Source organism: Cinclus cinclus, chromosome 15 (genome assembly GCF_963662255.1).
Source record: "Cinclus cinclus chromosome 15, bCinCin1.1, whole genome shotgun sequence".
Classification (NCBI taxonomy): Eukaryota; Metazoa; Chordata; class Aves; order Passeriformes; family Cinclidae; genus Cinclus; species Cinclus cinclus.
In genome coordinates, this window is record NC_085060.1 from 15,398,053 (window position 1) to 15,422,325 (window position 24,273).

A 24,273-nucleotide genomic window follows, 5' to 3' on the forward strand; every position below is an offset into this window, starting at 1 on the left:
AGAAGGAGATTCTGGAAGGTTCACCAGCAGCTTCTTTCTTCCAACTAATCCTTGTTTTATGAAGCTGATTTCAAGACTGTCAAGATTTGATTTGGATCTTTGGTTTATACCAAGTCATTTGTAAAGCAGACTAATTTAAAAGAATGACTGAGACAGGGAGTAAAATCTAAAACAGAGTTTTCTGTGCAACAGAGTTAAGCAACCAGAGAGCAATCAGGTTTGGACAATCTTTATTTTTAAGATTTCAGTAAATTTAAAGCTTGCTGAAATGGCATTAGTTTACATTAAGGTAGAAGTTACATTTTCTCATGAAAAAAACCAAGAGACCCAGCTGGAGGAATTTACTCCAGTCACAACTTGATCATCTCCAAATCGGAGATTCCAGAGCTTTGCCAGCCTCTTCCAGTGTTTTATTTTCCTGATGGTAAAACTGAAAGAAAACAAAGAACTCTCCTTGCCAGAGTTCCAACTTGTCTCTTGCTTCTCATCTTCCCTGTCAGGAAGAGTTTGGCTCCATCCCTTCTTAACCTTCCAGTTCAGGCACTTGAGGAGAGCAATATCACCTTAACTTCATAGGACTCTTAAGTTTTGGGTTTTTCTCAAGGGGTTGGGAGGTGGTGTTTGAGTGCCCCACCTTGCCTGAAGACCACCATTAGCATTGAGGAATCTGGAAATTGCTTTCTCTGAACAAAATGTTCTTGGTTTTTGCTGGGGGCCCTAAACTTTGGAGCTGACAGCACAAGGTGATGCAGAACTATTGGAAGAATAATAAATGAGCAGCACAATTCAGCAATTAGATTAATTAGATTTCAAACTGTGATGGATAACCGTGCTGTGTGCAGAGATGGGCAGCTCTGACCTGGCTCCTGAGAGGGAAGCACAAGAGCCACTGAGCCTCCCTGACATTTGGGGCTCTGAGAGTGCTCAGCTGCACAGATCCCTGCTCTGGGTGTCTCTCCCGATCTTGTCAGCCGTCTCCTGGAAGCAGAATTCTTGATGGGCTAATTACAAAGCTCCTGTTAGTTCACTAAGCTCATTTCCCCCATAAATTAGCAAAATGAGCACTGGCTCCTGTCTTTTCTGAGTTAGGCTCTGGCTTCATTTCTACTGAATCAGGAACCCTTTGAAAATGGGGAATTTAAGTTTAAAAACTACTCCTGCTCATGCTTTTGATTTCAATACTTCTGTCAATTGTAATAAAACAAGATTGTTAAACATTTCAGATACTGAATAGGCACAAATTTTTGATCCTCGCTGTTGAACTCTGTTCCCAAACTTCAGAATAAAAAAATGTATAAAGTGAGAAAAATCTGCTATTTATAGTAGTCTTGATGCAGATTTGTTAAACTTAAATTTGCAAATGTTAATTGACCACAGTTCCTCCCAGTCTGTTTAAATATTATGGTCCTTAGACCAAACCTATTATCTTAATCATTATGCAAATGTCCTGTATTTGTTTCCTACAAATATTAATTACCCTTTTTGCTCTTCTTTTTTTCCCAGGGAATGTATATCAAATCAACATATGATGGACTACATGTCATCACAGGAACAACAGAAAATGTAGGATTCTTTATTTTAAAATACTTTCATCATGCTTACAATTATTTTCTGTGTATCTACAGTGCATTTTGTAATATGTAAGCTTGCTTTAACCTAGCCACTTTTTATTAATATTTTTTTCTTTTTTTTATGCATATATGTACCATATTACCTTTGTAAAGACTTAGAGCTCTTGAAAACAGTCATAGAAAAGCAGCTGTGTTGAAATTATTAATAACTAACACTATGATAAAGGAAATTCTCAACCTTCTGCCCTCAGTGATTCCTCAAATACTCCTTTCTAGCAACATTCGCACATTTTCTCTCTGGCACAAGGGGTTTCTTTTCTATTAAGTACGTGATATTTTGTTTTCTATCATTTGTAGTAAATATACAGAAGGGATCAATTATCATTTTCATTGTAGCCCCAGAGGTATTAAAAAACCTGAACCAAAATCACAGAGAGTTTTGCAGCTCAAAGATCTGTGTGAAAGATCCCAGGGACACTAAAGAGTGTGACAGGAACAGCAGCACAGCTTCTAAACCTCCTCCTTGTAAACATCCTTAACGTGCAGTTCATAATTATAAATTTGAGAAAATTAAATCGACTTCAACTGCTGCCATCTAATTACTGTGACAGATTTCATAATGTGACCCTTCTGGTTTTTATCTTGTCTTTCAGTCACACTGTTCCCATCCAGCCGTGGGTCTGTTCAAAGCTCAGAGCTGGGCAAGTGACAAGTTTAGATTTTATACAGCTGATATTGAAATTAGGGATTGCTGATGCCCAAGGAACATAAAATGGGCTCTGTGAGATTGGAAATCCTGGCTGGCAAGTGCCAGGGCTCTGCTGGCCCATATGGGTGAGCTCCATGTGGGATATTTTAATTGATTTACATACATTTGAGTAGTATTTATGTGGAACCCATGGAAAGCCAGATGATTTGTATGTCACAATTTGGGAAGACAATTCTGATGTAAATTAAACTTGAAATTTGTTTGTTCGTATTGTCACCGTTGGCAGCATTTAGAAGTCTAAAAATAGCTCTATGTGTATCTTGGGTCCTGAAAATTACAACTGATCCATCTTGATTATGTTGGATAGATTATGTTCACAGATTGAATTACTCATGCTGTAATTAATCCACATTTTTACTGTAATTCTAATTAATTTTAGAAATATAATGCAGTTTGTAGGGGAAATATTGATATATTTACAATTGAAATTCACAGGAAGAGTTACTAAATTGCCAGCCACTAGAATTCTTTTTATTTTTGACTATCAAAACTTTTTGCTGTAACACCACCATAAGAAGTTGCTTTTTTTTGGTTTTGCTGGAAGTGTAATCACATGTGCAGATAAACCAGCTTCAAAGACCTTTAACTTCTGGTGTTTCAGCAAATTGATTTTTCATTCCTTTTGAAGGGATAATTGACCTCAGAGCCAGTGTTTAATTAGCTCAGCCTCATCCAAGTCAGGGAAGCAGCTAAAAAGAGAAAGAACCAGGACGTTGCTGTTCTGATTAACGTCAGCTGAAGTCAAATATGAATGGTGGTGTTTGCTGCATGCTCCTGCTTACCTCTCATGCACAATTTAAAGCCAAAGAATTTGTCACAGTCACGCCGAATTCCAGGAATATTTCTGTTCCATGTGTGTTCCTGGGCTGCCAGAATTCCAGAAGTTTCCATGAAAAGGAGAAAGTGGCTCTGGAGGTTGGTTCTTCACATCATCCACGTGAAGTGTGGGGGTAAAATCCAGTTTGCTGTGGGGCAGAAGGAGTCAGGGGCAGGAGGTGAGGTCTGCCCAGGGCTCAGCAGAGCTCAGTTGGACATCAGGCAGCTGAGGGGCTGGAAGGAGGCTGGTGCTGGGCAGAGAAAGGCTGGAGTGAAAAACCAGCAGTGGGCAAAAGGTGAAAGCTGTGCTGGGAATAGCCCAGTGAGACTGGGAACCACTGGGTCCAGTGTTGGCTGATTGGTGATCAATGCCATTCCCTGCTCTCAGCATTGGCTGATGGATGGATTGGTAATCAATGCCATTCCCTGCTGTCAGTATTGACTGATGGATGGATTGGTAATCAATGCCATTCCCTGCTCTCAGCATTGACTGATGGATTGATTGGTAATCAATGCCATTCCCTGCTCTCAGCATTGGCTGATGGATGGATTGGTAATCAATGCCATTCCCTACTCTCAGCATTGGCTGATGGATGGATTGGTAATCAATGCCATTCCCTGCTCTCAGCATTGGCTGATGGATGGATTGGTAATCAATGCCATTCCCTACTCTCAGCATTGGCTGATGGATGGATTGGTAATCAATGCCATTCCCTGCTCTCAGCATTGGCTGATGGATGGATTGGTAATCAATGCCATTCCCTGCTCTCAGTATTGACTGATGGATGGATTGGTAATCAATGCCATTCCCTGCTCTCAGCATTGGCTGATGGATGGATTGGTAATCAATGCCATTCCCTGCTCTCAGCATTGACTGATGGATGGATTGGTAATCAATGCCATTCCCTGCTGTCAGTATTGACTGATGGATGGATTGGTAATCAATGCCATTCCCTGCTCTCAGCATTGACTGATGGATGGATTGGTAATCAATGCCATTCCCTGCTGTCAGTATTGACTGATGGATGGATTGGTAATCAATGCCATTCCCTGCTCTCAGCATTGGCTGATGGATGGATTGGTAATCAATGCCATTCCCTGCTCTCAGCATTGGCTGATGGATGGATTGGTAATCAATGCCATTCCCTGCTCTCAGCATTGGCTGGTTGGTAGATTAGATAGATAGATAGATAGATAGATGATTGATTGATTGATTGATTGATTGATTGATTGATTGATTGATTGATAGATGATCAATGCCATTCCCTGCCCTTAGCAGGGGTGACCCTGGGGGGCCATTTGGCCCCTCAGAATTGAGTCTCTCTTGCATTTTATTCAGAAATAATTGGAGTCATTTCCTCGTCAGTAGCAATTTGGGTTTTTCTTGTATTGCCTCCTCTTCTCTTTTTTCCATTTTTTTGTTTATCTTATGTTTTTAATCCCCATTCACAAAAGGAATGAGTGGGATTTTTTGGTTGAAGACAGAGCAGCTGAGGAGCTCTTGCCTGCTGCGAGGTCATGGCCATAAACTCCCACACATCACTTTCAGTTCAGATAAATCCTTTCTTCCTTCATGTTCAACACGTGGCTCACGTGTTTATTGTGTTTAACAATTCATGGTTTAGGCTGGCTCCAGGAGATATCCAGGAACTCATCTTCATTTTGGTAGCAGCTGTTTCTCTGCAGTCCTTCAGCAGGATTAGAGCCAGGCCACCCCCTCTGGCTGCATGTGGCTCTTTTCTGCTTTTCTTAGGAGCCTGTTTGCTTGGCAGGGAACTTGAACTGCTTCTGGAGGATTATTTTGCTTTAAAAGTTTCAGCACTGTTTGATGAGGGGCAGTCAGTCCTCTCCTCTCTCTGACCCTATATCTCACAAGTAAACTTCCCACCCTGTCTAATTCTCCTGGCTGAACAGCCAGCTTCCACTGGGATTTATTTTCCAAGGTGATGTCTCAGCTCTTTAATTCTTTTTCCCCCTGAATGCCAGGCTGGTGTGCTCTGTGTCAGTAGAACACTCAGCCAGTGCACAGTGCAAGTAATTTGCCCTGAATTCTCAGCTCTCTACTCCTGAGCCTGCTGATCCCCTGAATGCTCCTGATTCCTCTCACAGATTTAAGATTTCATCAAAACATCTAAAAATTATTTGTAAAATAGTAGTTGGCGATGTTTGAGTGCTCCCTCAATGGGTTTTAATTCATTTTCATGTGCTCAGAACAAACTATATTTAGGATAAGGGACTTTTTCAGCTCCAGAATCATGAAATTATGTGAATAGTGTGTGCACATAAAATCTCCTGAAGAGCAAGTCCCTCACATCCACTTAGGAATTACCACATTCTGTGTTCAAATGGTTCATTTAACACTGTCTTGGAGGTGCTGGAGCTGTATTTGAAGGTGTAAATACCCTGAGTGTGCAGAGTATCTTCAGTTCCTTTCTGCAGTACCACTGCTCTGTAGAGGACTGAGCCCTGATTTCTGTCCCACACGTGGCTGGTCCAGCCCTGTCCCAGGGTGTGTTGTAACAGATTTAATTCCACGTGATGTGAATTCAGCCAGGCTATTCCCAACAACGTTGTGGCTGCTCAACTAAACACAATGGAACAGCTCAACCGGTCAAAAATGGCAACTGGGATTCTAGATTGGAATGGCAACTGGAATTCTAGATGGCTTCATCCAATGTTACCAGAAAAAAAATTGTTCCTTATGAATAGGACCAGTTATCATTATTAGACAGCAATGAGGCTTCTTTAGGCACAGCTTTCTTGCCCCCTTTAGCATTCATTGTTTTAATTCCTGCTCTTTCCTTCCACCTCCTCACCCTTTCTGTAAACTTTTCTCTCTTGTCCTCAGTCTCCTGCTGACCAGTGTAAGAAAATCCATGCTGGTGATGAGGTGATCCAGGTCAACCATCAAACAGTGGTAAGTATTTTGGAAATTCTGTGCTGCAGGCTTTGCTTGTTCCCAGTGGTAAAAAGTAGTAATTCTTCCTTGCCTGACTACATTATTTTTATTTTTATTTTTATTTTTATTTTTATTTTTATTTTTATTTTTATTTTTATTTTTATTTTTATTTTTATTTTTTTTATTTTTTAATTTTTTTAAACATCATATTTCCTGCTTATTCTTAACAGGAAAAGGACCAAACTGAGTCTGCAACCAGCCCAGAAAGATTAAGCCAAATTTACACTTTGCACAGCTGCTGTTCAACATCATACAATTCTTATATAAAGAGATCCAGGAATATTTCCTTGAAGTTCTTAGACTTCTCATTATGCACTTGCCAGCTGGTTTAACTTCTCCTCTTGAACAGAATTTTACATTCTGTTTAATGCAGGATCCAGATTAATAATGCAGAACTGTTGTAACAGCCATGTATTCTGAATCTTTTGGGGGGGGAAATATAACAATTATTAAAATGTTCATAGAAATCTGCCAGATTTGGGGTTTGGGCATTCTCAGATGGAGATTTATTTTTAAGATAAGTGGATGCTCAAGCTCAGTATTGCAGGATGTAATTTAAATATAATTTTAATAGTTCAGTGTTTCCAGAGCTACAGGTGAAAGGAGCACTGGTATTTATTATTTCTTAGGCATGAGTAGTGACAAGGACAATGATAACTTCCTAAGAAACTTGTAATTTATCTATTTCACTTTGTCCTGGTGAACTCCATCTCCAGACACAGCAGCTGCAAAATTAAGAAATCTCTTTCTGTCTGTCACTTGTGTGAAGTGGAAATATGAAAGTCTGGCCATTAAAATCTTATGATCGGAGAGCAAATATTTTCTCTTGAAAAGAAGTGTAACTTATTCATTTACACTTTAAATGTTAATGCAACACACAGCTCTTATCTGTATTAGAGAGTTGTCATAGTTACAAGCTGAAATATGCATTAGACTGGCTTTCTCTATCAAACACTCTCTTCAAATGACAGATCTGATTTAATCTTTATTCCCACAGGTGAAATCCCCCATTCAGCTTCTCTAGAATTGGCTTTTTTTGCAACTCCTTGCATGTCTGTTATCACAGCAGGCTCGAGGTGGTTATACTTGTAATCCCTTTCCACCTGAGGGCACAGGACCAGCAGCTGAGTCAAGTGCCATAAAAGACTTTTTCTAAAAAAAACCCCCATATAATAAATTAATTATTCATTCTGAAGTTTCTAACAAGCCAAGGAAAGACGTAAATGGCACTGGTTCTTTTGGAAATTTATTCTTGCTTTGAAATGGGTGGGAAAGTCTCATTATGTCTTCAGTTTGGAAAATCAGGCAGTAATAGTGAGTGTTTGCATGGTTCAGAGGTGTATGTCCAACTCTCACCCCTCATGCCTTAGAAGTTTTGATATTTTAAATATCCTTGGATCTTCAAGTGTGTTTTTTAAGTCATTTTTGGTGCTCCTTGCTGCAAACCACCCTCAGCTGTGCACTCTTCCCCAGAGTTATCACAATATGATGATCCATATTTTGCTTATAATTCACATTATTTCCATTCGTGGAGTGAAATTATTCAAAGGCAAGAGCTCATTAAATTTCCACATAATCAATGTTCTGATATTAGTTCATAAAAAGGGGTGTAACCCATTTGAAAATAATGACTGGGGGTCAGAGAACTTGCAGATCCCTGGTGTTCCCACAGGTTTTCCAGAGAAGATTTTTTATCTGTGTTATCCTAAACAAGACATTTGTTTAAGATTAATGTTTCTGTAGCATTTTGGTACCAAACTTTTCTATTCTAAAATATAAATATAAGATATAAATCCCCTTCAACACAATGTGTTTGGAAGAACCTGTTCTGAAGATGATTGGAGTGTTGTTTTGTCCTGCCACTGCTGGAAATACTTCCCTGAGCAGGGAAAGTGTGGATCTCCTTTAGCAGATCCCAGTCCTACAGCTGACTACCAGCACCATTCATTCTGATTGTGACTGAACTAGGCCAGTGTATTTTCTAGATAAATTCATATTCATTTAATATGATCATTTGAGTTTTAAAACTTTCATTGATGTTCCCACAACCTGTAATAAATTGCTCCGGTAGTTAATTATTCTCATTGCTGAGGGGGGAAAGTCATTTTATTTGTAGTCTATATTTGTCTGGCACAAGCTTCCAGTCCTTTGATCTTGATGTATTTTTACCTCTTAAATTGGAGAGCAGGTTTCTCTTTTAGGTATTTTCAGGATGCAATCAAATTAGCTCATCACTTTTTTTTTTTTTTTTTTTTTTTTTTAGTAAGGTGGATAATTTGAGCACTTCCAGTTTGTCATCCTAATGCATGACCCTCCTCAGCATCCTCTTTAAATTCCCAGCTGCATTTTTCACAGGGAGTTATGGAGCTGTCCAGGGCAAGGGTTCACTCGTGGCTAGGGCAGAACTGTGGTGCTGAAAGAGTGAAAATGAGATTACAGAGCCTGGAGCTGTTCCAGGAGAGGGTTGGGTTGCATTTCAGGAAAATGTTCTCCCTGCAGAGGGTGGCTGGGCACTGAACAGACTCCCCAGGGAATGGTCACAACTTTGCAAAGTTTTACTTTACTTTTCCAATAGCTTTTCAATGGAGTTGAGAGTTAGAAGTCGTCCAGGAGCTATTCAAGGAGAGTTGCTTCCAAATTATGTAAGGCAACAACTGAAAAAGTGAGAAATAAAAGCATTTCCACATGGAATCTGGTCTAACCAAGGACCACTCTGTAATACAATTACAAAGATCAAAGGAAAAATAATAGTACTTTAAGCAAGAAATTAATTAAAGCAGACGATTCACCACTGGCTGTTAAGATCATTTAATCACTATCCAATTTTCTTATTTGCTTTTCTGCTTCTTCTTCCTGCTTATAGGATTTTAATAAAACAGCGTAAGGAACTTTAAGAATAAGTTATACATTCTAAATTACTGCCACCCTGATTCTTTCTTTTTCTCTACAATAATAACAAGCACCAAATCTGCCAGTGCCTTGTAGATTTTTACTTCCTCTCCCATAAAACTGTACAGAAGTACTAAAGATGCCACTGTAGCACTTCTTTGTTTGCAAAATTGAAAACTACTCCTTATGTGGTGTATTTTCTGCTGCTTAGTTGAAATAGTAGATTTTTTATTGTAATTATTTTTCAGCATAAAATTATGAAAATTATATTATGTTCCTTTTTGGATAGTTTTTCAGACAATGAAAGTATTTGAGATCAAATAAATATTGGTTCATCTACCTGACCACCTGTAAAATATTTTGTCTATTTCTCGATAGGTAATTGATTTGTAAACAAGGGAAAACTGAATTTTTCTGTCTATTTTTCTCTTTTTTTTGGGGGGGGGTAGGAGGGTTAGGATTTGAAGGTTATTTCAGAGGACAGAGAGCAATAATAAGGCTTTTAGTAATTCCTGTTGAAAGCTCGATGTTACTCAGGAGCACCTGGCAAAACTCCAGGAGTCAGTGTGTAGAAATTAATCCCAAACCAACTGAGCACCATGGAGCTGATGTGACTGAAAATGGCAAAGATGAACTTGGAATTAATCAGGAACAGGTTTCCAGGAGAAACTGAGTTTGGATACCATTGTCTTGACATTAGTAATAGCTTGTCTGAAATACTGTGTGATCTTCAGGTCATTTACAGCTATCAAAGGTGTTAAGTTAGATGGAAGCATTAAAGAAATCTAGTGGGTGAAAAGGAAAATGTGTCATCTGTCTCCTAGGAAGAGAAATTATTTAAGGATTTCAGTTTGGTTAACTCATCCAGCTGGGGCTGAGTAAGAATTCCTCTTTCTCCACAGACAGAGACAATAAGCACCAGAAAGAGAAACAACCCCTTAAGGCACAAAGCACTGCTGTGCCAGAGCAAGAGGCTACAGAAATATCTGTGATAAATCTGTGGTGTTCTGTGGCTCTTACATTCTCTTGAAACAGCTGCTGGTTTGAACTAAAGTAGTTGCATTTTCACACTCGAGGTGGTTCTTTGGAATAATGGATCTTGTGTTTTCAAGGGCATGGAAGAAAGAATGGGACAGACTTTTTAGTAGGGGCTGTTGTAGAGGGGCAACGACTTTATACTGAAAGAGGGGAGATTTGGAGAGTAAGGAAGAAATGTTTCTGCAGTGAAACACAGGCACAGGTCACCCAGAGAGGCTGTGGCTGCCCCGTCCCTGGAAGTGTCCAAGGCCAGGCTGGACAGGGCTCTGAGAAACCCACTGGAGAATGTTCCTGCTCCTGGCAGGAGGGATTGGACTGAACGACCTTTAAATGTCCCTTCAAACCCCAAATATCCTTTGATTCTAGATACATGATGAGCAGCCTAATGCCCTTTTGTACTGTTCATTGTCAAATTGCATGCTTGAAATTAAGTGTGTCAAGAGCCTGGCACAATGAAATAATTTCAGCACTAATTTATTTGTGTGAAGACAGTCATTGAATTAATACCCTTGGTGTCTGTTTGCTGAATTGTAAATATGAGTCCTAATGAGAGCTCATTTTAGGTGGAGGTAATTCTGTAAATGTAGTGCCAGGTCACACCATCTGTGTTTCAGCACACTCTGTGTTGGGAAATGCAATCAAGGGAGAAAAGAAAAAAAAAAAAGGACAAGAGGTGTCCTGAGAATCTGAACTTCTCTCCCCAAAAGATGTCCTTCTGTTTCCAAACAAAGTGCCACATGTTACTTATTCTCCAGATTCTGCCTTTCACAAAGGCTCAGTAAAGCCTCTCTTCCAGTAGTAGATCTTGCTTCTTCTTGGATTCTTGCTGTGTTTCTCTGTTAGTTAATGAAAATAACTATGTAAGATAATGGGAGAACATTTGGTTTTCCGTCATCAATTATTGTTAGGAGCAGCTCGAATATTAATGAGAGTGAATCAGCTACAGGTGTTAATGACGAGCTTCCCCTTCAGTGACAGAAAACATCTTATGATCTTCCAGCACATTTTTGTCTAATAATAATTTCTGATTTCCATCTTAATCAAACCAGCTCCCTTGATTAATTCCCTAACGAGGCAAAGTGAATTATTTAAAATATGAAAAGGTGATAGTCTGCTTCCTTAAAAAAGTTGGGTTTACACAAGCTGGGTTCTTTTTAATTCAAATATGAAGAGAGGTCAAACATTGCAGGTCCAAGTAAATATCCAGATGGCTTTGCTTATGTGTTTGAAGAGTCATGAGGGGAAACATCTGTCCTGGTTCCTGTGAGGGGTTACTGCAGTCAGAGCAGAACTACTTGTTTTCAGGTGGTTTGCAATATAGCAGGATATAAATATTTAGAAAATATTTGGGACAACTGATTTCCAGACCAAATGCCTGACAAGGGAGCTTTTAAATTCCTGTTAGTTATTGCTGTACTATTGTTAATACTTCTCTACTATTGCTCCCCACGCCAGGTAACAGCGAAGCTGGCAGGTGATCCAGGGCACAGGACAGGCACAAGTCCCCAGGCAAATGGAGGTGTAACCTCCCTTCCTTCTGGGTTCTGCATTTCTTAAACTTTCCCATTTGTCAGAGTCCTGGCAGGGCTTTGGTAAGGCAGTGAAGGGACTGAGGAATCCCATTCCTGCCCTGTCCCCAGAATTTTTAGGGGAAGCAGAGAAAGGAACAGACGCCCTGTGCACTCCCAGTTCCACCATCTGAGCCGAGTTTTACTTCTAAATTCCTGCCATAACAAACAGGTACGATGTGTTTGGAAGGAACTGGCAGGGAGGTGAATAGCTGCTGTGGGGGTTCAGACCACTGGAATCCTCTGATTACCACCAGCATGTTCAGCACTTCAGCTCTGTTCTCAGTTCCTTTTGATAGACAAATACATCATTCTCTTCATGCCTCTGCAGACACCCAAAAATGCACTGATCTTTTATTTTTTTGTGTGCCCATCTGTAGCATTAGGAAATTTTTGTATGATTTTTTCATACAGATCTGCAGCGAGTCATCCCCAGGCAGGTAGGCTTTATTTTGAAAAGGGAGGGAAGTGCTTTTCCAGCACAAGCAGAGTTTGGGTTTATAACCATGCTGAAATCCCTACTGCTGGTAGGATGCATTCCAAATCCCATTCATGCAAATCCAGATCTTCTCAATGAGAAGGAGCAAAGTCATTATGAGGAGAGACTAAAGAAGGTATTGGAGAACTAAAAAACACTGATCTGCTGTTAATGGAAGTGGGTTATGTCTTTCGTGTTTTTCTGAACATATTAGGTAAGGAGTCCCAGCTACAAAATTATCTTTTTTGGGTCTACAAAATTACCTCAGCATTGTGGAATTTCCTGGTAGAAGAATTTATTATTTTAGCAATTGATATTTTCGGAACTATTATTTTTAAAGTTATTACATTCTTATGTTTCCACCACACGGTTTCTGTGAGAAAACTAACAAATCCTTTAATATAGACAGTAGTCCACAGGTTTCTTTTTACCTGGAGCTCTTCTTTCTACACTGAGGATGTAAAAACAAATGAAGATTAATTATTGTGGCGATCTGAAGTGTAAACTACAAAAATTTCAAACATCTGCCTGTCTCTGACCATTTTGAGTGAATTCTTTTGCATTCATCTGGGTTTCTTCCATCTTTAGCATCTAAATGAACATCCTTTTTCATTTATGGAGGAAAATAAGTATCACATTGGTCTTTTATTTCTTCATTATTCTAATTTTAATTCAACTTACCTTTCTGAAATAGCTTAACCCCTTTTGTAGAATTTGAATTTGACTAAAAAATCTGCTTAAAGAAGAAAAATACCATTCTGGAGAATTCATTTACCAGAGCTAGAAGTCAGTAATTGCTTAAAAGACTGATTCTTTAGGAGTAAATGTCAAAATCTGACTCAAGGACTGGTTTTCAACTAAGAGTTTTAATCCACTGTAATGACTTCTTTTTTTTCAAAGGTATTTTTAGTAATACAATTTATAATAACTTGTCCAAATTCCTGACAGCATTTTATCATTGCCCAATAGTAATGACTGCAGATGATTCTCTGATAGATCTTGGTATTTAATGGTTTTGTCATTAAGGTTCTCATTAGAATAATTTATCATTAACTTAATTATTTATCATTCTTTTCTAAAAGGAGCCCACGGAACTCTAAGGATTTCAGCAATCTGAAAATCCCATCAATCTATAAAAATCAAAGAGAGTTCCATCTTATTTCCATAATTGAGTAAAAGAGAAAAAAAAAATATATGGCCCCTGTCCTTTTATAAACACAGCCCAAACTGGAGGAGCTCTTTGGACTGCAAGCTGCCATCCTTGCATTTGTTTGGATGTGACCTATTTAGAATTACTGCTGTTTTCTATTTTCCTGTGGCCAGTGCATTTTTAGAAAGTTTTCAATAGAACAGCAACATTAAAAATAGAACAGAACTTTTAAAAGCTTTTAAAATCCTTTTTGGACTTCCAACACGTCCTGCAGCTCTGTCCCAGGTGGATGCTCACAGTGGTTACAGTTGGTATCCCAAATTCTCTTCAGCCCTTAGGAGAGGATTTTAGCTCAAATCTCTTGGAGTTTGTCTTCTATTATTTTCCCTTCACCTTTTTGTGTAATCAGATATTGTCTTCCTCTGAGAGGAAGTCATTATAAACTCCCCCTGATATAACAAGGGGGTGAATGTAGACTGCTCTGTGTCTGACCACCTAAATAATTTATTTTTTTGGTTTTTAATAGCAGTGGGAATTCACACTTTGGTCAGTGGAGAAACTGTGATTAAAATGTTATTAGTGAATTCTGACAGGTCAGACATGGCCAGTATAAAATATTTACTGCTTGCATATATGGGTGCTGTTCCTGTTGTGGGATCCACTGAGCTCTTCATTCTCACAAGTTCATTTCCTGGCTGGTGCAGCTGCTTGGGAAGTTTGTGTCTGGGGATTGCTGTATGGACACAGCATTCCAATTCCTGCTCAGATCTGTGGCAGTCACAACATTTTTGTCAGCTCTTTACCATGGCCATGTACTACTGCTCTAAAAATCTGCCCTGACTGGGACAGAAAAGGCAAGGGAAAGGGAAAAGCCCTAAAAATAATGTTTCTGTTTTTGTGTATAAATAATTCACAGTAAATACCTATTTAAATAATCCAGATGATTAAGAAATGTCTCTAAGTAGTTTTCTTTCTAAGTGGCACATCCTTACAGTACCAGTGATTTTTTATGGCTCTGTTTGCAATTTACAGTAACCTACAGATAAACCAAGAAAGGATCATTTATCTCCAGTCAGGGTCTTACAGCTCTTACATAAATGCTACAGATGTTCCAGCACAGTCTGGCTTCCTGCTCAGCACTCACTGCTGCAATTCAGAACCCAGACTGAAATGATTTTATGACTTCTAGACCTCATCTTCTGATTTAAAATGTTCGGTGATCTCAAAAGTTATTGAAAGGGTAACAGTGTTCACTCCTGCCTTATTTTGTTCAGGAATATGGCTAAAGAAAAAAAACTCCAGCTGCAGCAGCATGATTTCAGACCAAGAGAGTTTATAAAAACTGCTTATGTTTGCAAGGAGCAGGTTGTAACAGAGTTTGTTGGTTAACAGAACATTTCCTTCACATTTCAGGTTCAATGGAAAGCTTTCAAAATTCAATTATGGACTTTTTCCTTAGGTTGGCTGGCAGTTAAAGAACCTAGTAAATGCACTGTGGGAAGACCCAAATGGAGTGATTTTAACCTTGAAAAAACGCCCTCAGAATACCCTGGTTTCTGCTCCTGCCCTTCTGAAGAATGTGAGGTGGAAGCCTCTGGCACTGCAGGTAAGGTGGCTGCTGCTGCAATGCTGCAGTGTCATGGTAAATCCTTTATTCAGGAGAAAACACTGAAATTTTATCTTCCACTGAAAGGAACGGGAGCCTGTCCCAAACTCCTCTTCAGCAGAGTGCTGAAATAAATAAGTGTGGCAATGACCAGATTGTGTTCTCCATGTTTTGGTGACTTTGGGAGCCAGAGGAATTTGGACAAGGAAAGAATTTACAGACAGTTTTATGAAGAACAAGGTTCAGTGGCTGCTCTGCCTGGCAGAGGCAGCAGTGCCTCCCATATTTCCATTTTTTCACAGTCTGTCAACTACTTGTTTGTAATCAAGTGTGTCAGATCCATTACATTCCAGGAGGACTCTGCTTCTGTTGCACTCCTCTCATGCAGTTGGAGCTTTTGCTAGCAGGGATAATAGAACCTCTGGTATTTTTTGTGTACTCATTCCTTGAAAGGCTGCTGATTAAGGAAAAAAAAAAAAAGACAATTGTGAACATCACAGCAGGAAAAGCTGGCATTTTCTAAATCTTTAATTTCTCAGAGTGCCTGAATCCTGCACAGTGGCTTCTCTTCAGGAGTTTGTGTAATCCTTGCAGCCCAGGAATGCTGACAGTGGGATTTAGGGCCACCTTTCTTCGCCTGTGACTGTCCCTGGGGGAGAGGAACGGGGCCCTGTGACACCCAGAGGGATTTTTCTGTCATAATGCTGAAGGAATAACATCCTTTGCTCTGGCAAGAGGCTCATGTACCTACCTGTGAACTTCAGATGGAGCCTCCAGGGGCAGCAAAATGGAAATTGCAATTGCACAGGGCTCCCAGAGAGATCCTCTCTTTATATTTGTACATTAGAAAATCATAATTCACGGGCAGCCCTGGATCTGGAGGCTGAGGCAGAGTGAGCAGTGTGTGCTGTATACACTGCACGTGTGGCACAGCATTTTCCAACAAAAATGCCAACCTTTGTCATGGTAGCCAGAAAGGTGGAAGTGCACCTAGCTGCTTTTGTGGAATTGTCAGCAGCTCTGGTTTTGTGATGTCCCCTCTCCTGATGAGCCCCTGAGGAACAAAGGGTGCTTGAAGTCTCTCCTTGCTGGCGTGCATTTCTTCCATATCAGAGAATAGAGAGTGAGATATTTAAATTAAAATATAAACCGCTCTGGAAAGCAAAATCAGCCCTGCCTGTGTTACTTCTTAAGAGTAGCTACTGTTATGAGGTGTGGAAAACCAATTTTAGATCTTTTATTCTTCCTGCCACCGAGACAAGCTCAAGCGTCAGGACCTGGACCCGTTTCAGGACGCAGGTTTTGGGTTTGCCTGTTTCCTGCAGCTCTCACCTGCACCTGGTATTATTTATTATTGTCAGGAATGACTTGGAAGCAAGCTGATTAAATTTCAAGATGCCACTAAAGCCTGTGCTTCCTGGACAAGCTGACACAACAGCTTGTTGCTGCTGGAAGCAGTGAGCTCACTTCCCTCTCCTGTTGGCTGCAGCATCCTCTCCTTTCCTTGGCTTTGGCAGTTTTTACTCTCTAGAGCAGTCCCATGTGTTGAACTGGTAGGAGAATTTCTAGGTTGGTTTGTTTGTTGTTCTGGAGTTTTCCGCTGGTTTAATTGAGCAGGCTTTGGGGATAAGCAGAGAACACAGGACAGACAGGAGGGTTTACACCGAGACAAAAAAAAAGCAGGATAGGGAACGACCCGACAGCAACAAGCTGCAGGAAAATACCTCAGTGGGAGCAGACTGAGAGAGAACCAGCTCATCAAAAGTCAGATTGTCACCAAAAATGGGATAACACATATGGGTGTGTTGTATTTCCAGATCCATACATCTTTCTCTGCACGTGCTATTGTCATGGTGCAACCCATATATCTATTTATGTGTCCACACGTGCAACAATTTTTCCATTCTGATTTAGTATTGGCTGAGAAAAAACCCAACCTAAACAAAAGCAGCCCATAATTAGGGAAGGCAAAAAGGAAATAGGATTTAAGAACTGAAAAACATATTTTTTACCTCAGGTTGGTGCACAGCAGGAAGTCTTAAATAAAAGTTGTGTTTTCTATTGTTGCTTAAGGCACTTACAGAGGTTATTAATATTTTTTCTACTATAATTAAGTTTAAAATTATACCACATAGGTAATTTATGAATTATTGATGATGCAGAATCCGTGAGGCCTTATAAAATTTAATACTTGGTCTTGTTGTAGTATTCTTTTGCTTTCGAGGGTTTCCCTTGATGCTCAGTTAGCAACAGCAGAGTTTTCATTTGCCAGTTCTGTGCTCCATTATTTTTCAGTGAAATTTGTGTCACCATTTTCCCCTTTTGTCTCTGGCTGATATTATGTGATAGTAGAAGATTATTTGGATTTATAAACTCTCTAATTATTTTCCCACTCAGGACAAAATAGATTTTTTTTTTTCATTTGCAATGCCAAATACTCCTCTGCATGCTACAACTTTATTCAAATAAAATAGATCCTTTTTTTGTCTTTTTTTCTTATTATTTGGAGAACTTTTCAAATTGGAATAATCCTTCCTGTCATAACTAATTGATCCAAAACAATTGCACCATTTATTATATAATTTAACAATAGGCATAGAGAACTAATATAATTTTGACCCCTTTGCAGACTGACATTCTTATGAAAAGAAACTATATTTTTTTTTTTTTTGTATTTAGGACTGGTTTTACTTTTTGAACTACATAAAAATATTTCAGTGTTTGCCTCTAGAGGACAGAAAAGCTTTTATTTAGAAAAAGATGGCTGTTTATAGCTTTCCTCCAAATTTTGAGCCGCTGGGTTTTCCTTCCACCTGTAGAAAACTCGTTGTATCTATTAAATCATAACTTTGAGAAATAAAAATATTTTTTATTCCTTGATGTCAACACAGACTGAACCATGGCTGAAAAATATTATTTGTTTATATCTCTGTGTTCTGCACAGAATATTTGGTTATCGTCCTTCTAGTCCTTGCAGATCATTGATTTGAGCTTCTCTGTGACATCTGAATCAAAAAATTGTGTTCAACATCATGTAAAAGTTTAAAAAGTAAAAATCTTAAAGAACACGTGTTTGTATTACCATGGCTATAAAGCCAAAGGACAATGAATTCTCCTTTCTTTAAAAAATCAAGATGTTCTGTCCTTGCTAACAATAAATCTTCCACTGAAACCAACACGATCATTTCATTCAGTACAAGTATTCCAGAGTTCTGTAATTAACTTCTGTATTAATGGCATTTAATAGTGTGTCCTTTCTCCTCAGATAATTGATTTTCTGCATTGATTAAAGATCATATTTTGATTGAGTCTCAGCTTCTCCCTTGAGGTGGCTTTTAAATTAATTTAATGGTCTTTTATCAGTTTCTTTCATAACTAGTCTTGAAGTCTAGAGTTTCACTAAACACCTTTTTGGAAGAAGCTTCAGAAATTCAAAAAAATGGCTAATCCAAAAAGAAGGTCAAAATTCCTAAAATTATGCAGAGATTTTGTTGTTTTTTTGCAGCACAGAAAACACGAATTTATTCTTCATGTGCCCTTTTTTTTCTTTACAGCCTGTGATTCCAACCAGCCCCACAAGCAGCTCTACAACCCCAACGAGTACAATGGGCATGTCCTCAAAAATGGACAACTCTGCACTCCAGGATGTTTTCATTCTCTCCCCTATGTCAGGACTTTATGGCCCCAGGTATTTATGTCTTAAGGAATTTGAGGTTTTGAAAAATAAAATTTTACACTTCAATTTCATTAGAAGAATACAGCAAAACCAAAACGAACAGCCTGACCATCAAGCTAAATAATTAATAAAGAGCTAAGAATGCATTAAGCACCATATCATTGTTCTGAGTGACTTAACTTTCACTTAGATGAGCAAAACCTGGCTTTGCTCCTGAATCAAACAAGTATTTAAGGAAGTCCTTAATCAATTTGATTTAATTTTATGTGTCTAATTCTGTCTTATTCTTGAGCATTTCTGCAAGGGAAACCCTTGTCTGCTCATATTAAAACAATTCCTTATGTTCTCCTTCAGATCCTAGAAAACTCTTGCATGTTTATCTCACAATTAAAGTGGCACCTAATGATGGTTTTGTCCATTTACATTTGTTGGATTGCCTCACTTATAAAGTTCTCCCACACAGTATTTCAATTGCAAGACTTTTTATTTGTAGTGTTTGGGAGAGGCCGGAGGTTCAACTTGAACTGTTCATTTCTCCATCATCTCCTGTTTTTAGGGATGAAATTGGGATCATGTCTTGTGATGACATCAGCAAGTTTGGAAAGTCTGGGATGAAAGGCTCTGAGTCTCCAAACTATTTCCTGGAGCACGAGAGTGGGAAGTTCTACACTCTGGTTGAAGGGGAAAGCCACCCCGGGGGCTCTGAGTACGAGAGGAGCAGAGCCACAGGCGTGAGGAGAAGGGAAAAAACCCCCACTCATGGTAGGCTGGATTTCCTCAAGCTCCTCCTAACTGGCCACATTTACAAACTGTGCTGTTCACTCTGCAACCCCCCCGAAATCTGTTATTCTTTGTGACCCGTTGGCTCTGAACAGTAAACACAAGTTTACATAAAGGAGTAATGAGAAAAATTGCACGCTAATGTTCCTGGTCAGGAGTAAGTCATTTATACAGTTATTTCACAGTTCATACTGGAACGTTGAATGATAATTAAATTCATATTATTTGGATAAGCCAGCATCTTGATGTACTCAATTCCCCCTCCCAAACTCCTGGAGATTATTCCACTTGCAATGTTCTGGGCTGTTAAACTTCAGTGAAGTGAAAGTGTCTGTAAGATGGAAGGCCCTCCAAAATTCAGCATTGCATTCAATGAGGAGTGTCCTGCAATGCATTCATTAGGGCTAAAACTGTATTTCAAAATCTTAGGATGGGGACTGCTTAAATACATAAAATGCTATTAAAACAATAATTAACTCTGGTTTTCTATAGAAGTGTTGTGTGTATATAAATCCATATTGAGTGTACAGGTGAACAATCACACCTGCTTGTATATGAGTATATGGACCCCTATATAAGGTGTTGTTGAAAATTAACCGATAAACTTTTTTGCTTCTCTGATAAAACTGAATTTCTTGGTGTTTAATGAACTCGAGAAAAATACTGCTGAAATACAGCAGTGTATGATCCATGCCTTTTCAGTGGCTTCATTTTCAAGGCAGTAGGACAGTTTTGTAAAGCTTACAGATTTCAGATAGGAGATTTCTTTTGAAACCTGGAATTATGTCTGATTTTGAAAATGGCATTATTTCTGATCCTCAGAGAAAGCAATGACCACGGTGTTCTCTATGGGCAGCTGCTATCTTTTGACATATATCTATTTATTTATTTATTTATTTATTTATTTATTTATTTATATAGGGCGAGCCATCAATAAGTACTTTATTCACCTACTCTGAGACCATTTTTTCTCTCATTTGCTTAAAAAGCCCCAACAACTTCCTAAGTTTTTGCCTTTGAAATTTAGGAAAGGGCAAACCTCTCAGAAGCTCAGAGCAGTAAAGGAAAAGACGTCTGTGAAGAACACAGGTACTAAAATCCTGCTGCAGTTCAGTGGAGAGAATCCCAAGAGTGGTTCTGGTGGAAGATGCAGCTGTGGCTGGAAGGGAGCACAGTGGGGGGAAAAAGAAAACTTTTAAAGCACTGCAGTCACTGATTCTGCTGCTGCTTAGTCTGGTGTGGGGTTTGCTACCGGGGATGTTCCTTAATGCAGTTTCTCTGCCTCCTGCTCTTAGTATTTATCTTGTGTTTATCAGTTACACAGAACTTCCCTCCTGCTGTTGTAATTTGCTGATTGCAGCTGGATTTCTGGTAAAAATGGCAAGTAAAATGGATTTGATGGCGTGTATATGCACACAAAACCTTTTCAGAGTAGGAAATGTTAATAAATCTTTGTTATAGACAGGATATTTTTAGTAACTGCTTCAGTCATCTGCTTGATGCTTGAAAGAGCTGTGATGCTGAAGAATAGGATTCCATCTTAGGACCAGTAATGTTCACTCTTTATCTCCTTGTGAAGTGACATCATTTAAAAACAAAATTAGAATGAAAGATAAAGAGAAGTCTTAACTGTGATTAAAATTGGAGCCAGATGGGTGTATTTGGCTTGCTTTCATAAATTCTTGCTGCATGGTGATTTAAAATATTGGGCTCTCTGCCTGATCCCAGGAGTACACAAGATTTTTTTTTTTTCCCCTATGATGGACAATTCTGATTGAAATCCAGAAGGAATTTGGTTTTAAAGTCTCTGAAATACACCTTTCTCTCAAAAATGACTGCTAAACCAGAATTTTTTTAAAATACAGATTTAATTAATCTGTTAATTAACAGACATGCAAATGATGTTCCTCTGTAGTGGAATGTTTTGTACTTTCTGACTGAGAGGTGATATCAATCAAAGTGACAGTGTGTCTTTCAGTAAAGAGACAGGATTTATGGCAGCTCCAATAAACTGGTGCTGGAACCACAGAGCCATGGGCAAAGAAATGAAAATAAAACTTTTGAAGCCTTTCATGGCTAAGCAGCCACTTTCATTATTGCTTGAGCTGACACAAACTACCGCTCCAAAATTCCAGGCTTGGACTTGCCAGGATTCCAGCCATTATTAGAAATAAGCCTCCTGTGCAGCGGGTAGGTGGATGGATACTCAGGCAGGTGATGGGTCTTGATAGTACATGCAAAATCCAAGAAGGTGAATAAAAAAATCAATTTTTTCCCAACATATTTATGAAAATTAAGCTTGTTTTTAACAACGTTGCATTGCATTTTTTGTTTTACTTAACTTTATCCTCTGTGCTTTTTCTGACTCTAAAATGCTCTGGTCCAAAGAGCTCTTGTGGCAATGCATATCAAACCTCTTCCATTTATGTGTTAGAGGCAAAAACATCAAAAATAATTCTTTTCTTTCTTTCACTTTATTCTGGTATCCTTGCACACAACGATTGTTTCTGCTCCTCAGAAAAATATCCAAGCTGCAATGTCAAGACAATTTATAGCTTACTTTTTATTGGGAAAGGACTTGGAAGTGAAATAAGCAGTTTACAAAATCACTCGTTCATTTGCCTCGTGTGATTCCTGTCCTAAATTTCTATTTTTGATGTCTGTTGTGCTGTGGTATCTGTATTTGTGTATAAATCGTTTCAGAGCTTCAGACCTTTCCTTTCTTTACAGAAAAACTGCTCAGTTTGGTTATGTTGATCTTCACTTCTTATGTGTCTGCCTATTTTCTTCTTTTTTTTTTTTTTTCATTTATGGTCTTGTTTCTCCATCTTTTTATGTTAGTGATTGTACTCTTTTTATTTATTTATTTATTGAGATTTTTTTCTTAATTGATATTGTTCTTCTAAGGATTAGGAGTTGAATCCTACATCTGTAGCTAAAGGTATTCTCAGCTGTGAGGCAGACAATAAAACAATAGAACTACCTATTTTTCCATAGGATTCTTTATACACTAAATTTCATGGTGTGCACAAAAGGGTAACCTGGGAAAATCTCAGTACTCCAAATATCACCCCTCCAGTTTTCAGAAGATCTGGGGGTGGTTATGGTTTGGTTCCTGCCATCCCTGTTCTGATGTTGGAGTAGGGAATGGCTTGGGCACGTCAGGATGGCCACAGAATCCCATTCATTAAAACCCCAGTGGCTCAATCTTCTTTGCTGGTTTTTGTCACCAAACTGTGCTTCAGGTCTTCCTTCTGAGCCAGTGGAAATTAATATTCCTTGAAATGAGATCCCCTCATTTCTCACCATGTGATTCCCCAGGTCGGGGGTTTTACCTTTCCCTGACAGACTGTGCTGCTGTATATGTATTAATTCTCTCTCTACTTTTCCTACAGCATTTTCCATCCTCTTAAATTCTGTTTCTCTCTTTATTCCCCACACCTGTTTAATGAGTGAGCAAGTTTTTACAGAGCACAGTTTTCAAATAAATTTGTAATCTGTTTAACATTTACAAGGAATTTCACCAAAGTTGGTGGTGCTTCCCTTGAAGTCAGGGTGATGAAGAGGAGGATGAGATGTTTCACTGATCCTGAAGGCCACAGCTCTGAAAATAGACTGCTCTCAGGGGCTGGAATTTATAAACACCTGGAATTTATAGGCATTACAGCCTTCCATTCCTGGGCTTCAAAACTTATATTGGTTTTCCTTGCCTTGTTTCCAGGAGATTTGAGGCCAGTTTCGATGCCTACTGAATATAGCTGGATAGGGGAGAACAAAGAGCAGAACGTGTACAAGAGGGGAAGCAGAGGTGAGTATTTTTTTTATTCTGATGTTCTCCAAGATTTTTTTTCTTTATTGCTTAAGGATCATCACAGTATTTTTTTTTTTTTTTTTTTTAGTGTTACAGAGGATATGAAAGAGCCTGTTTAGTGTCTGTGCTTTTCTGTTTCTATTTCTGAAAATTAAAAATTTGTATTAGTAGGAGGAATTTAATTCTGGTATAAAGAAACATAAACATCAAGGGCAAAAGTACTTTGAAGGCTCAGATATGTGTTGAAAGCAATCAGCTGTAAATCTGCACAGCTCAAGAAAACAGTAAGTGATGTTACAGATGTAAGGTAGCATCCTTTGAGAACACTTTGATCAGTATGAATTAAAATTTGGAACAGGTATCAGCAATTGTACCATCAGTGTTCAGACCAGCAGTTCTAATCACATAAAGTTCCATTGATCCCAGTGGGATTTATGAACTCTGCAAGAAATAAAAGTGATTGTACATTTTCTTTCTTCCTTTATTTCCTCTGGCAAAAGGAAATCATATCATTCAAAGGAATATTCTTCAAATATACAGCCATATTTATTGTGACACCAATTGCTGAACATTCTTGAATACTATCTTTTTAGAATCTTTTAGGAATGGTCTGGAAGCTGAGAGGAGTTCAACTCGACTCCTAAAAATGTGACAAAAAATGAATTATCTTCTTGAAGTTCATATAGGATTTTAAACTACCTTTTTCAGTAAACTTCCATTCCAAGAGAAAATAAATTTCACTTAAGTCACAAGCATTTTCTGATTTATTCCAAATCTGTTGATGTATGTTTAGCTCATATTTCACTGTTACAGACAGAAACAGACTTGTTGCCTGGCCAGCTCCCATTTTGAAACTGTGCCCAAGTGTGCTGCACATCTCCTTAAAACCATTATTCCAGCTTGTCAAATTCCTTGAAATTACAGTCCTGCTGTCTGGAATGGTCCCAGGGATTGCTCCCTGCATGTCACAATCCAGTAATATTTTCTGCATCCTCTCTCTTTCACACCAACGGTGTCAGTAAATGTGGAGTGGAATCCAGAGAATTCCCTGGACATTAAACTGGAAAAAGTCACACGACTTTCTCCAGTTTAACAGGACCAAGTGATGGTCTCTGGCCAGCCAAAATGCTTCTCTGCTTGCTTCTTCTTCCTAATGTTTCTC

The 24,273-nt window shown here is 38.8% G+C and overlaps 1 protein-coding gene across 1 annotated transcript in view; it reads left to right on the top strand.

Annotated features, from left to right (window-relative positions):
• The window catches only part of LOC134050261 (connector enhancer of kinase suppressor of ras 2-like), a 163,709-nt gene that overhangs the window by 97,626 nt on the left and 41,810 nt on the right, over nucleotides 1–24,273 (top strand). The window contains exons 7-12 of the mRNA XM_062503218.1: nucleotides 1,504–1,563; nucleotides 6,005–6,073; nucleotides 14,698–14,844; nucleotides 18,399–18,532; nucleotides 19,077–19,282; nucleotides 23,022–23,131. Coding sequence (XP_062359202.1) covers nucleotides 1,504–1,563; nucleotides 6,005–6,073; nucleotides 14,698–14,844; nucleotides 18,399–18,532; nucleotides 19,077–19,282; nucleotides 23,022–23,131 — 726 coding nt within the window. The remainder of the gene's footprint in view (nucleotides 1–1,503; nucleotides 1,564–6,004; nucleotides 6,074–14,697; nucleotides 14,845–18,398; nucleotides 18,533–19,076; nucleotides 19,283–23,021; nucleotides 23,132–24,273) is intronic.